Raw genomic sequence first — 13988 nt, 5'->3', positions numbered from 1 at the left:
AGGCCGAAAAATGGATTGAGGTTGCCAAGAAAGGGAAAGGTAAGGAAGCTCCTTGTACACCCACTCTTATCAACATGACCCTCGAAGAGGAACAAAGAAGGAGGGTGCGGGCTCTACATGTGAGGGTAACCGGCCTCAAGGACATAAACAATGTGGAAAAAGAGGTCACAAGCCTCACATCAATGATGGGGGTGGAGAAGCCTTCACACACAAAGGCATGGAGAGTGGGCAAGAAGAGTGAGGGCCCCGGAGAATCTTCAAAGGAAAGAGCTCTCATACTACGCTTCCCTTCATTGGAAGAGAAGAAGGAATTCTTGAGGAAGAGACCTACTCTCAAGAAGACAGGTATTTTCTTAGGCGATGACCTCACTCTCTCACAACTTGCGCATATGAGAGAAGTAATGCCCGAGATTCAAGCGGCAAGGGAGAAGGGGAAGATGGCCTTTTACAGAGATGGTCGGGTGGTGATTGTAGAGCGGCGCTCTACATGACGGTGCGAGACCTATGGGACCACATTGAGGATGGCGACTTGGAATTGTAATGGGTCTATGAGGTTGGATGTTGGTGCCTTTGAGGACAGTTTCAGAGACAAGGACATTGTTTTCTTTTCAGAGACTCACCAGGCCCCTGGCCAACTGTTGCCACATGTGGTGGGATACAAATGGGAGACAGCCCACAGAACAGTCACGAGATCTGAGCATGGGAGTAGAGGTTCAGGAGGAGTAGCGGTGTTGTTTAGGGAGGAGCTACAGCCACTACTACATACTGTACGGAGAGATGATCAGGCTAGATACATGTGGGTGAGGCTGAGAGCTGACACAAGTCGATTTCTATATATTGCTATATGTTACTTCCCCCCCAGTACGTCAGTATATGCTGTATCCAGAGGGCAGTCGCCTTTCTCAATTCTAGATGATGATATATGGGAGTTTTCTAGGGATGGTGATATCATCCTCCTAGGAGACTTCAATGCTCGAACGGGCAACTGTCAGACAGTCTTCTACGACACTTCAGATGAGATGCTTAGAGAGTTGGATGTGGGTGAGCTGGGGTTTGACAGATGCTCACATGACAGAGAGCAGACTGAGTATGGGAGATACCTCACGGAGATGACGACTACACATGGGCTAGCCATACTTAATGGCTTACAGCGGTTTCCTGGAGCAGCAGGCTTCACATGCTTTCCACACAGACATGGGGCCAGTACAGTGGACTATGTTATGACACAGCCGAGCTTTATTCCTTGTATTCAAGATCTCACAGTGGGAGCCAGACCAGTGGGCGTAGCAGTGGATCATGCTCTCTTGACACTGTCCGTATCTTTTCAGTTTAGTACAGCCCAGAAATCAGGAGGCAGGTCACACACCCGTTATACATTTACACCAGAGACTGACTCGGTTTATACAGAGGCGATCTGGGATCGTCTATGCACAGTTGCTCCAGGCCTCTCAGTAGAGGAGTGCACTACTTTACTGACTGAGACACTACATGATGCAGCATCAGAGGCATACCCACACACTCAACCGGATCGGAGGCGACATTCTGGGAGCATGCCCCAGAATAGTTGGTATGATGAGGAGTGCAGAGAGATGAGAGCCCAGCTTCAGAGGGATCTTCATTTAGGAGTCATCACCTACAGACAATCGCGGATTGCTTTCCGGCGTCTTGTGCGAAAGAAGAAACGAGCTTACCTGGCCCAGATGGAGCGAGACTTGTATCAGTTGTTCTTGAGTAGAGACTCAGGTGAGGCATGGCGACTCTTCCATGAGCACTCCCCTCCCCCAGTGATTACTTCTCCTGATGTGTGGGGCCAGTATGCGACATCGTTATATACGGTTCCTGGGCAGAATCCCCTTCCAGATCCTACAGAGCCATGTCCACCTACGAGCACCTTCTTTACCACTGAGATGGTAAAGAGAGCCATTGACAGGATGAGGACCAGGAGGGCTTACGATCATGACGGTCTAGTAGCGGAGCACTTTATACATGCTAGGGATATGCTGATGGAGGTTCTTGCAGTGTTGTTCAATCGTGCCATGTGTGAGGGATTACCTGAGACTTGGAGGTTGTCTACTATTGTGCCTATATTCAAGGCAGGTGATCCTGCAGAGCCTGGAAATTACCGCACTATTATGGTTGGACACACTGGCACGATTGTATGCATCCATTATTGAGCAGCAGTTGAGTAACTGGGCAGAGGGTGAGGGTGTACGGGCAAAGGGACAGGCAGGTTTCAGGAGGGGTTTCTCCACTCTTGACCATATTCTGACACTCAGAGCTATCATTGAGGAGGGCAGGTCACATGGGAGACGGATTTATTGTAGCTTTGTGGATTTCCGCAAAGCATTTGACATGGTACCGAGAGCTCGACTGATGCGCAGACTGCAGGAGATGGGGGTGCCCACAGTGTTGATTTGGGGGATTATGGCTTTATACAGATCAGTGATGGGACATGTACGCACCCCAGAGGGGATATCTGACTTAGTTCACTCCACTATCGGGGTGAAACAGGGTTGCCCATTGTCTCCTACTCTATTTGGTATGTATGTTGATGAGGTGTCTGATTACATTGACAGAGAGGGTGATAAAGGTGCCCAGCTGGCAGGGACGTGGATCCCATTGTTGTTATATGCTGATGATATTGTGTTGATCTCTGACTCACCAGAGGGTATGCAGCGACAGTTGGATGCATTACACAGTTTTGCAGAGGATAGTGGATTGTCTGTAAACCTTGGTAAAACCAAGGTCATGGTGTTTAACACCACACCGCAGTGGATCAGGAGATCGGCACCGACCTTCACGTATGGTCAAGAGATTGTGGAGTATACAGATGCATACACTTACCTTGGGATAGTCTTCACTGGGCCGAGGTTTTCTTTGGGGAGAGCAGCAGAGACTAGACTGACCAGAGCTTATGCGGCCTTGGGAGGCTTGGAGAGGATGTGTTCGCAGGTTCAGTTCCAGGAACCTCGGACAAAGTTATGGCTCTTTGATACTTTAGTAGCCTCAGCTATGATGTATGGGGTACAGGTATGGGGACCTCCTGTAGGCCAGGATGGTTGGAGACGTATGGAGAGGCCCTTGGTATCTATGATCTCCCGATTGATTAGAGCCAAGGCCTCCGTACCTCACGCGATCATTCGAGCAGAGCTAGCTGCCCCCCGCATGGAGATTGAGGCGCTTACCAGATCAGTGTCCTTTGTGCACAGCCTATGGGATACTACTAGAGACAGATATGCTAGACTGGCCCTTGAGTCTTCCAGACAGTTATCTCTACAGGGGGACACTTCATGCTGGTATGCACAGATGACTTCATGGTTTCAGACGCATGGCTTCACCATGGACAGGTTGCCCCCTTTCCAGTATTCTCTTCAGGCACCCTCGCTGTCTCTTACACGGGTGGAGATCACTAGACTCATTCGTCAGGACCTGATCCAGCTCGACACCAGGAGGACATGGATAGAGCCGCCTCAGGAGTTGAGCACGAAGATGGCTTTCTATAGAGAGCATCTTCTCCACCTCACAGGAGATGGGTTTGTGATTCGACCCAGCTACATGGACACACATATGTCTCATGGTTTGCGTTGTGCCATTGGTCAGATACGCACATCCTCACATCAGCTCGAGATTGAGACTGGTAGATTCAGAGGGATACCAGCAGACAACAGGATATGCCGATTATGCCAGAGAGAGCCAGAGACAGAGTTGCACTACATATGTCATTGCACAGTGTTCTATGAGATACGGGGGCGTTTCCACTGCTTATTCAGAGAGGGTTTTGGTCCTCTATCTAGGGTCATGAGTTATGAGGATCAGAGATGTCTTGGACTATATCTACTTGAGTTACACAGGTATAGAGACACTTTACTGGGGAGAGCTAGAGAGAGGCAGTCCCAGAGACACATTACAGATTTCTTTTCACTAGATATGGGACAGCCAGAGGAGCAGCCACCACTGCAGAGCTCGTCCCACACTCATTCGACCACTACTGGCACTCTCATCGACCGAGCATTGGAGCTACAGAGATACAGATGACCGCGACTGAGGAGAGGAGCTACACAGCATCGACGGAGACTACAACAGAAGATTCGAGCCATACTCTCTCGACATTCAGAGTGCAGATGAGGATGGATCCTCACCATTTCTTCCATCTTTGTTTCACACACTGTTACATCCAGTTTACCGGGTACCTATTGTATCAGCTGCTACACCCACGTAGTTTTAGATTGTAGTAGTAGTAGTAGTATTTTGTTCCACTTCTAGTTCTTTTCTAGTTCTTTTGTACCCAGACATGGTATTAGATTCACTATTTTGTAACTGATTGGTCTCATAGGTCATTTTGGCCTTTTGAAGACGTTAATATAACATTTCATTTCATTTCTCTCTCTCTCTCTCTCAGCGCGAGGGCAGTGACATTCTACGTGAGGGCATCCTACGCGAGGGCAGTGACATCCTACGCGAAGACATCCTACGCGACGGGCAGGGACATCCTACGCAAAGACATCCTACGTGAGGGCATCCTACAAAGAAGACATCCTAAGAAGTAGTTCCCACACAACATCAAAAGCAAATCAAAGGAAGTGCTCTCTCTTTTGTGAAGGGTGAGTTCAACCTAGGTGAAGAGATACTTCACACAAAAGGGAAATTCTCTCTCTCTCTCTCTCTCTCTCTCTCTCTCTCTCTCTCTCTCTCTGAGGGCTGCGCGAGGGCCGTACGCACACGCTCTCTCTGCAAGCTCTTCTATGAGTAGGACTTCCTCACCGTAATACCCTACCCCACATTTTTGGCTCGGGTTCGATGGATCCGCCTACCGAAGGGGAAGGGTCGGGTGTGGATAGCTACACCACCCCCAAAAAAACAACAGGTACATTGAAACGGAGAAACAGAGATACTGTACTATCACCAGGATCCTTACGAGTGGGGAAAACCTCCAGGATACATGATGAGCTAATGATGGAGAAGGTCTAGGTGATGCTCAAATCAGAGCTAAACTATATGAGGGATGACATCAGGAAGGAAATGCATGCGAACGCTGAGAGCTACAGGAACTCCATGTATGGAGACATGATGAGAGAACTAAGGAGAGAGATCTGGGGGATACAGAATGAGGAGATTCAGAACTTGAAAACGGAATTACGAAACCTAATCAAGGCCGAAGTAAATGTAACAGAATGCGTTATGCAAAAGAAAATCGATGAGGCAGTAGCAAGTTTTGAAGCATGGAGAACAAATATGGAAAAGCAAATGGGGGAAAAAGATGCAATAATCGAGGAGCTAAAAGGAGAACTTGCGGCTTGCAAATCTGCAACTAAGGAGAAGGGAGATGACCAACCTTCGGTGCTGAAGGAGCTCGAGGACATGAAGGATCATATGAAAGCTCTACGGGAAGGAGATGAACAGAAATCGAAAACGGCATCTTCATGGGCGGAACGTCTTTTTAAGACACAAGGAAAGGTTGATGAAGCAGAGAAATGGATTGAGGATGCGAAGAAAGGGAAGGCCCAGATGCCCGATACCACACCTACCTCCACCATTATTAATATGACCATTGAGGAAGAGCAGAAAAGGAAGAATCGGGCTCTACATGTGCGGGTCACAAGAGTCAAAGACAAAGAGAATGTAGATGAAGAAGTGAAGGAACTGCTACACCGCATGGGCATCACAGAGCCCACTCACACAAGTGCATAGAGAGCGGGCAAGAAAGGAATCGATGTGAAGGGAAACGTAAAAGATAGGGCACTTATTCTCCGCTTCCCGAATATAGAAATAAGGAAAGAATTTCTAAAGAAGAGGCCAACTCTTAAGAAAACCGGTATTTTCCTGGGAGATGACCTTACATTGGCACAAGTGGCATACATGCAAGAGTTGATGCCAGAGATCAGGGCAGCAAGAGAAAAGGGGAAAATTGCCTTTTATAGAGGAGGGAAAGTAGTGGTTCTGGAAAAGCGTTCAGCATGACGGTGCGAGACCTATGGGGCGACGCTCCGGATAGCGGCGTGGAATTGTAATGGATCATATAGGCTAGATGTAGGTGCCTTTGAAGACAGCTTTAGGGACAGAGACATAGTTTTCTACTCAGAGACACAGCAGATACCGGGACAGCGTATGCCACATGTGAAGGGTTATTTATGGGAAACAGTTGGTCGACCAGACAAAAGATCTCTACGGGGTAGCCGGCGTTCAGGAGGAGTAGCAGTCTTATTTAAAGAAGAGCTGAAACCACTACTACAGATCATCAGGAAAGATGAGCAAGCAAGGTATATGTGGGTGAGAATGAGAGCCGAGACAGGTAGATTTCTATATATCGCTATATGCTACTTCCCTCCAAGTACATCAGTCTACTCCTCACCTAAAGGACAGTCCCCTTTCTCCATATTGAGTAATGACATATGGGAGTTTTCTAGAGATGGAGACAGCGTTCTCTTAGGAGACTTTAATGCCAGAACGGCCAACTCTCAAGCAGTATTCTATGATACCTTTGAGGAAATGCTCAGAGAAGTGGATTTATCACAGAGGGGGCTTACTAGAAACTCACAGGATAAAGAACACACTGAATATGGTAGACATCTCATGGAGATGGCAACTACACATGGTTTGGCCATACTTAATGGTCTAGAGAATTTCCCTTTATCTGGGGGATTCACATGCTTCCCGCACAGGCATGGGGCCAGCACAGTGGATTATGTCATGACTTCACCAAGCTTTCTTTCTAGTATCGAGGACTTTAAGGTGGGACCCAGACCGGTTGGGATTGCAGTGGATCATGCTCTCTTGACCTTATCAATCTCCTTCCAATACAATGCCTCTCAAGTACCAAGGAAGAAGACACACACAAGATATACTTTCACACCAGAGACTGATTCAGTCTGTGTGGCAAAGATCTATAATAGGATGTGGGCAGCCGAGCTAGTATATACTGTAGAGGAGATTACTTCTCAGTTAACAGAGATACTACATGGAGCAGCACAAGAGGCACACCCACATACTCAACCTGATCCGAAGAGAGGATCTGGGAACATGCCTCAGAATAGTTGGTATGACGAGGAATGCAGAGAGATGAGAACCCAAGTACAGAAAGAGCTTACACTTGGGATCATCACATATAAGCAGTCTCGGATTGCTCTTCGGCGTATAGTACGTCGCAATAAAAGGGCATTTTTAGCCAAACTGGAGAATGATTTATACCAGCTCTTCTTGAGTCAGGACTCACATGAGGCTTGGCGCTTATTTCACGAGCACTCACCGCCTCCGACGATTACTTCTCCTGAGATTTGGGGTCAATATGTAACATCATTATATATGGTATCTGGACAGCCTCCACTACCAGATCCGCTAGAGCCATACCCTGCTACTAGTACTTTCTTTACTACGGAAATGGTGGAAAAAGCCATTGATAAGATGAAGACAAGAAGAGCATATGATCATGAGGGTCTAGTAGCAGAACATTTGATCCATGCAAGGGATCTACTTTTAGAAGTCCTTGCTCGTCTGTTTAATTGGGTCATGTGTGAAGGATTACCTGAATCTTGGAAATTATCTACTAGCGTACCTATTTTCAAGTCAGGGGATCCTATGATACCCGAGAACCAGGGTTGTCCACGTCCGTCGAACGGAACGTCCCGTCCGTTCCGTCCCGTCCCGTCCGTCCCGTCCGTTCCGCCCGGGTTCCGTCCGATCAAAAAAAGTGACTGTTGGCGGACTTTTTTGACTGTTTTTACAGCCGTTTTGTAGCGCCACGTGCTGGCAGTTTTTGAACGTTAAAAATTGAACGTTGGGGGCCTTGGAGCCTTGGCCCTTGGGGCATCATAAGCCAATGTGCCATCCCACCCCCCCCCCCCCCCCCCCAACATCCACACACACACACACACACACACAAAGCCACATGGGCTATGGCCATGGCACATGGAATTTGAATTTTGAAGCATGCTCTCTCTTTAACCCTCTTCTCCCTCTCTCCTCAAAACCTATATAAGGTTGCCCACCCTCTCTTCTTCTCCATATATCCCTCAAGCTCTCTCATTCATCTCCTTCCCTACTCAAGCTCCCTCAAGCTCTCTCCATTCATCAAGGGCCAAGGCTTCAAGCTTTGGCACTCCATCAAGGCTTCAAGCTTTGGCACTCCATCAAGTCTTCAAGCTCTCCATTACTCCTTCAAGCTCCCTTCATCTCCTTCAAGCTCTCCATTGTTCCTTCAAGGCTCAAGCTTTCTTCATCTCCTTCAAGCTCTCCATTATTCCTTAAGCTCCCTTCATCTCCATCCATCTCCTTCAAGCTCTCCATTACTCTAAAGTTCTCTCATCACTCCCCATCCCTCAAGCTCTCCATAATGCCGCCCGCTCTTCATGAAGCCTTCAACAAGCATTGCCGCTACTTTGAAAGGGTGAAGAACAAGCAAAATGTTTGCAAATGGTATTGCAAATATTGCCCGAAGACCATGACCTCTAGCTCCACCCGCCTTATCATCCAATTGACCAAGGTGGGAGGGGAAGCGGGTCCTTGTCCGAATATCCCCGACGACATTCTCCAAGAGTGCAAAGCAAAGTATCTCCCCTTGAAGACGCGCAAGGCGGTTGCAAAGGCATCGGAGGAGGTGGTTCCGCCCGACCATGATCTCTCCGATTCGGGAGAGGATGCTTCTCCATCAATGTCCGTTGCATCCGGCGGCGCTACCATGGCCTCCACCGAGGGTGGTAGCGTCTCAAAGAAGAGCAAAAGAAGTCATGGTGGGCGGCCTCCAAAGCAAGCTACTCTTGCACAAACGGTGGGTGGAACTTCCGGTCCATCGTCTTTCCTCAAAGAGAGGCAACGACAAGTGGAGATAGAGATTGCACGCACCATCATTGAGTGCAATCTCTCTTTTCATATTCTTCGCACGGATCGTTGGAAACGCATGGTGAAGGCTATTGCCGCGGTTGGTCCATGTGAAGGGTGGACGGGAGTGTCATACCATGACATGCGCACCAAAAAGCTTGACGAAGAGAGGGCACGAATCGACAAGTCTCTTGACCCCGTGCGTGCTGGATGGGTAAAGTATGGTTGCTCTATTCTCACCGATGGATGGAGTGACCGCAAGAAGAGGGGAATCATTAATATCCTTGTCTCATGCCCTCTTGGCACCTACTTCTTGCGAGCGGTTGATGCGGGAGCAAGGGGGAAAAAGGTCACGGGTGCCTTCATTTACCGCCACATTCGTCAAGCCATAAAAGAGGTAAAATTTTTGATTCCACTCTCAAGTATCTACTATTTTCAATTTTGTCTTTTGCCTTGGCTCTTCTCACTTTCCCTTCTTTCTCCATATGTAGATCGGTCCAAGCAACGTCATTCAAGTAATCACTGACAATGGCTCCAATTGTGCTTCCATGGCCAAAAAGCTAGAGGCGGAGTATCCACACATAGTATGGACTCCATGTGCATCACATTGCATTGACCTCCTCTTGGAGGACATTGGCGACCTACCTTGGGTAAAGGACATTCTATCCCAAGCCCTCTCCATCGTCAACTTCATCAACAAAAAAGTGAGAGTACTTGCGATATATCGCACTTACTCCGGCTTGGAGTTGAAGAAGCCTTCCGCAACACGCTTTGCCGCTATGTGGCTCCTCCTTGAGCGTCTCTATGATGTGCAAACCAACTTGCAAAAGACAATGGTCTCGGATGAGTTCAAAGCATGGATTGAAGAAGAGACCCAATCATCCCAACAAGATGCAAAGGCCATCCAACGGCTTTGCTTGAAGGAGGAGTTTTGGCAAGAGGTCAAGGGTCTTGTCATGGTGGTATTGCCATTGTATAAGGTGCTTCGGATGACCGACATGGAAGGGTCTACCATAGGTCTCCTTTACCACTTCATGGAGGAGGCTTACAAGGAGATTGAGAGATCCACCATTCTTGATGGAGCACCCGATGGTTCACGGTAAACATATCACCTTATGATTTATGTACATTGTAAGTTGTCTTTTTCTATCTACGGTTCTACCCTTCCATGCTTGACTATCTTTCTCTCTCTCTTTGTAGTGATGTGTTGGAGGACTCTCCAAAGAGAGATGACATTCTCTTCCTTGTTAAAAAGTGGTGGGATTGGATGAGGCGACCAATCCATGGCTTTGCCGCCCTCTTGCATCCGGCTTTCAAAAAGCCATCAATCTTTGCGGATCAAGCACTTCAAGAGGAGCGCGACAAGTACCTTCCAAAGATACTCAATGAAGAACACCATGGAGAGTTTCTCCAAGAGCTCATCAACTATGGAGACCAAAGAGGCACGGCATTCGCTTCCTCGGTGTGTTGGAAGAGGGATTCGTTAGTGAAGCCTCTTTTTTGGTGGGAATGTTTTGGCTATCAATTGCCTCACCTTCAAAGGGTGGCATTGAGGGTTCTTGGACAGGTATATCATATATATTAGTAATTATACATAATACCATACCATAAATTATAAATTTATAATCTCAATCATGTCATCATTTGACATTCATCATTCATGTGACATGTCACATAAGTCACCTCTCAATTGAAAATTCCCACAATTCAAATCTCATGCCTCTCTTCTATCATCTATGTGCTCTAGGATTGCTCATCGGGTGCATGTGAGCGGAATTGGTCGGCGTATTCTCTTATACACACCAAGATCCGCAACAAGCTTTCTACGAAGCAATTGGAGCGGCTTATCTATTGTCGCTCCAATTTACGCATGTTGAGGTCCATGCACGAGATGCCAATGGCTAGGCAGGTAATTGAGTTGGCTACATCATACTCTTTATTTATGCTTTCACATGTATGATGTAATATGTATGATGTATCATGTGCTCATATTTTTGGCATACCAAATTGCTAACTCCATTAATCTTCTTGCATGTTGTAAATGACAAATAGGTGAATGTAGATGAATGCAAGCTCTCCATTGAGACTCTTAAGAGTCTCAACAAAGATCGCGATCCAGAGGAGGAGAAAATATTTCGAGACCTCTACTTGGAGTTGGAGGAGATTGATCGCCGTGTCTCTCGCACACGGTCCCGCAAGAAGGTGGTTGTGCGAGCTTTGGCAACTACAGGTAGAGGAGCTTCCACTTCGGTTGCTCGTGGGAGTGGAAGAGCGTCGGCACGGACACCCAGGACCTATGTGCGGCGAGGCTCGGGTAGCGGATCTACTATGGCGGACACCACTTTGGAGAATGTGTCCATTTCTAGACCTGCGGATCCTAGAGAGCCAGAGTTTGATGATGAGGGCAACATCCTTAGTGAGGGAAATTATGGTCTTGCATCTAGTGCATCTGATGCAAGTAGTGATGAGGATGATGCAGCTACCTCTAGCTCAAGCTCGGACCACAACTCCGGTGATGAGAGCGATATGAGCACTTAGAACTCTCTCTTTATGCTTTAAAGTTTGTACCCATGGGCCATGAGACTATGAGTTGTGTCACTACTTTTTTGTACTACTTTTTGTCACTTGTATCTCTCGAGCCTCGACTCTCTACTTATGTAATGAATTATGAAATCAAATGCAATCATGATCATCTTTTTTCGAACATTGCCGTTTCCAATGTCCATGGCCAAATCTTTAATGTTCTTACTTGTAAGACATCTCCTTTGAGTTGTATGTACTTAATACTAAGTAGTTACTCATAATAGAGTAAAAGCTCTGAAAAATATATGATTTATTTTTTTGCATCGTACGTTACGTCAACGTACGTCTAATTTTTTTTAGTTTGATTAGTACCGCACGTCTTCGTACGTGTAACCATCGTACGTGACCGTACGTGTCAACTATGCCGAGAACTACTGTACCATTATGGTGGGTCACACATTGATCCGACTGTACGCATCCATTCTGGAACAAAAACTGAGTAGATGGGCAGAGAATGAGGGCATAAGGGCAATAGGACAAGCTGGATTCAGGAGGGGTTATTCCACTCTAGATCATATTCTTACGCTCAGAGCCATTATTGAGGAAGGAAGAGCAAGCGGGAGAAGGATGTATTGTTGCTTTGTGGATTTTCGGAAAGCTTTTGATACAGTACCAAGGGCCAGATTGATGCGCAGGATGCAAGAGTTAGGGGTCCCCAAAGAGATTATCTGGGGGATCATGGCCTTATATGGGTCAGTAACTGGTTGTGTACGTACTCCAGAAGGGAATTCCGACATTGTTCATTCCACCATTGGAGTAAAGCAGGGATGCCCATTGTCCCCTACTTTATTTGGTATGTATATAGATGAGGTATCAGATTACATTGATAGAGAGGGTGACAGAGGTGCTCAACTTGCAGGGTCATGGATCCCTTTGTTGTTGTATGCAGATGATATTGTATTGATAGCAGAATCACCAAATGGAATGCAGAGGCAGTTAGATGCATTAAATTCGCGGAGGACAGCGGACTGTCGGTGAATTTGGGTAAAACCAAAGTTATGGTGTTTAACACCACACTGCACTGGGTTAGGAGGTCGGCACCTACATTTGCATATGGCCAGGATACAATAGAGTACATAGATGCATACACATACCTTGGTGTGGTATTTGTAGGACCGAAGTTTACTCTTAAGAAAGCAGCAGAGGCTAGATTGTCCAGAGCCTCTGCGGCCTTGGGAGGGTTGGAGAGGATGTGTTCACAAGTGCAATTTCAGGAACCACGAACAAACTTTGGCTCTTTGATACTGTGGTGGCTTCGGCTATGTTTTATGGGGTCCAGATTTGGGGACCATCTGTGGATCAGGATAATTGGAAGCCAATGGAGAGACCTTTGGTATCTATGATTTCCCGAATGATTAGAGCCAAGGCCTCCGTACCACACGCGATTATCCGAGCGCAACTAGCTGCCCCTCTGATAGAAATTGAAGCTCTTACTAGATTAGTGTCCTTTATACATGGTTTGTGGGATACAAATAATTGCCGCTATACTAGATTGGCCCTCGAATCCTCTCGACAGTTAGCAATGAAAGGGGATACATCATGCTGGTATGCGCAACTGTCTTCGTGGTTTCAGAGACATGGGTTCAGTATGGAAAGATTACCCCCCTACCAATACTCTCTTGAGGCTCCATCACTGGCAATTACACGAACGGAGATTAATAAAATCATCCGTCAGGATCTTATACAATTGGATACTAAGAGGACATGGGTAGACCCTACAAAAGAATTGGGCACGAAGATGGCCGACTACAAAGAAAACTTCCTACAGCTATCTGAAGATGGATTTGTGACTCGCCCGAGCTACATGGATACCCACCTGTCTCATGGTTTGAGATGTGCTATTGGTCAGATTCGTACATCCTCACACTAGCTGGAAATTGAATTTGGCAGACTTAGGGGAATCCCACCTGAGAGCAGAATTTGCAAGTTATGCGGAATGGAGCCGGAGACAGAATTACACTACATATGCCATTGCACCGTATACTATGAGATACGTGGGCGTTTCCATTGCCTATTTAAAGAAGGCTTTGGACCTCTAGATAGAGTCATGCAATACCAAGATCAAAGATGCTTAGGCTTGTACCTACTGGAAATACATCGGCACAGGGATAATCTAATGAGAAGACAAAGAGCACTACAGCCTCAGAGGCAGATCACAGATTTCTTCGGATCGAGAGAAGCAGGAGGGGAAGGAGAAGCAAGAGACCAGCAGCCAGCACAAAGGAGTACCCACATCCATACCAAAGGCACCCTCATTGACAGGGAGATTGAGCTTAGGAAATCGAGACGACCACGACCGAGATGCAGAAGCACATTTCACCGGAGGAGACTACAACAAAGGATTAGAAGCATTCTAGCCAGACACCCAGAATGCTCCTAAGAAGTTTATTTAATACTTTGTATTTAGTTTACATTTATTTTCACACTTTCACACTTAGTACTTTAGTACTAAGGTACCCAGACTTTGTAACAGATTCACCACTTTTGTATCAGTTTGGTCTCATAGGTCATTCTGGCCTTTTTGAAGACGTTAATATAACATTTCATTTCATTTCATTTTCTCTCTCAGTATATATCTTTGTTTTGTACTGTTG

At 46.7% G+C, this 13988-nt stretch overlaps 1 protein-coding gene across 1 annotated transcript; it reads left to right on the top strand.

Annotated features, from left to right (window-relative positions):
- The first annotated feature begins 7856 nt into the window (after positions 1–7856).
- LOC147451159 (uncharacterized) lies at positions 7857–11657 on the top strand. The gene is made up of 5 exons (XM_086520869.1): positions 7857–9208; positions 9303–9910; positions 10012–10378; positions 10559–10720; positions 10864–11657. Exons 1-5 carry the CDS (start codon positions 8327–8329, stop codon positions 11347–11349), a joined length of 2505 nt encoding a protein of 834 aa, XP_086376995.1. The 5' UTR covers positions 7857–8326; the 3' UTR covers positions 11350–11657.
- The last annotated feature ends 2331 nt before the right edge of the window (positions 11658–13988 follow it).

Source organism: Adiantum capillus-veneris, chromosome 9, assembly GCF_014529385.1.
Source record: "Adiantum capillus-veneris isolate H3 chromosome 9, ASM1452938v2, whole genome shotgun sequence".
NCBI classification, from domain to species: Eukaryota; Viridiplantae; Streptophyta; class Polypodiopsida; order Polypodiales; family Pteridaceae; genus Adiantum; species Adiantum capillus-veneris.
Note: the sequence above shows the minus strand (reverse complement) of the source record. Positions and strands in the feature narration are given on the sequence as shown.

Excerpts from the sequence above, each read along its gene's own strand:
- LOC147451159 (XM_086520869.1), top strand. The coding sequence starts at position 8,327 with ATGCCGCCCGCTCTTCATGAAGCCTTCAACAAGCATTGCCGCTACTTT. Across the intron at positions 9,209-9,302 it reads TTCGTCAAGCCATAAAAGAG|ATCGGTCCAAGCAACGTCAT; the intron begins GTAAAATTTTTG and ends CTCCATATGTAG. Across the intron at positions 10,379-10,558 it reads CATTGAGGGTTCTTGGACAG|GATTGCTCATCGGGTGCATG; the intron begins GTATATCATATA and ends TATGTGCTCTAG.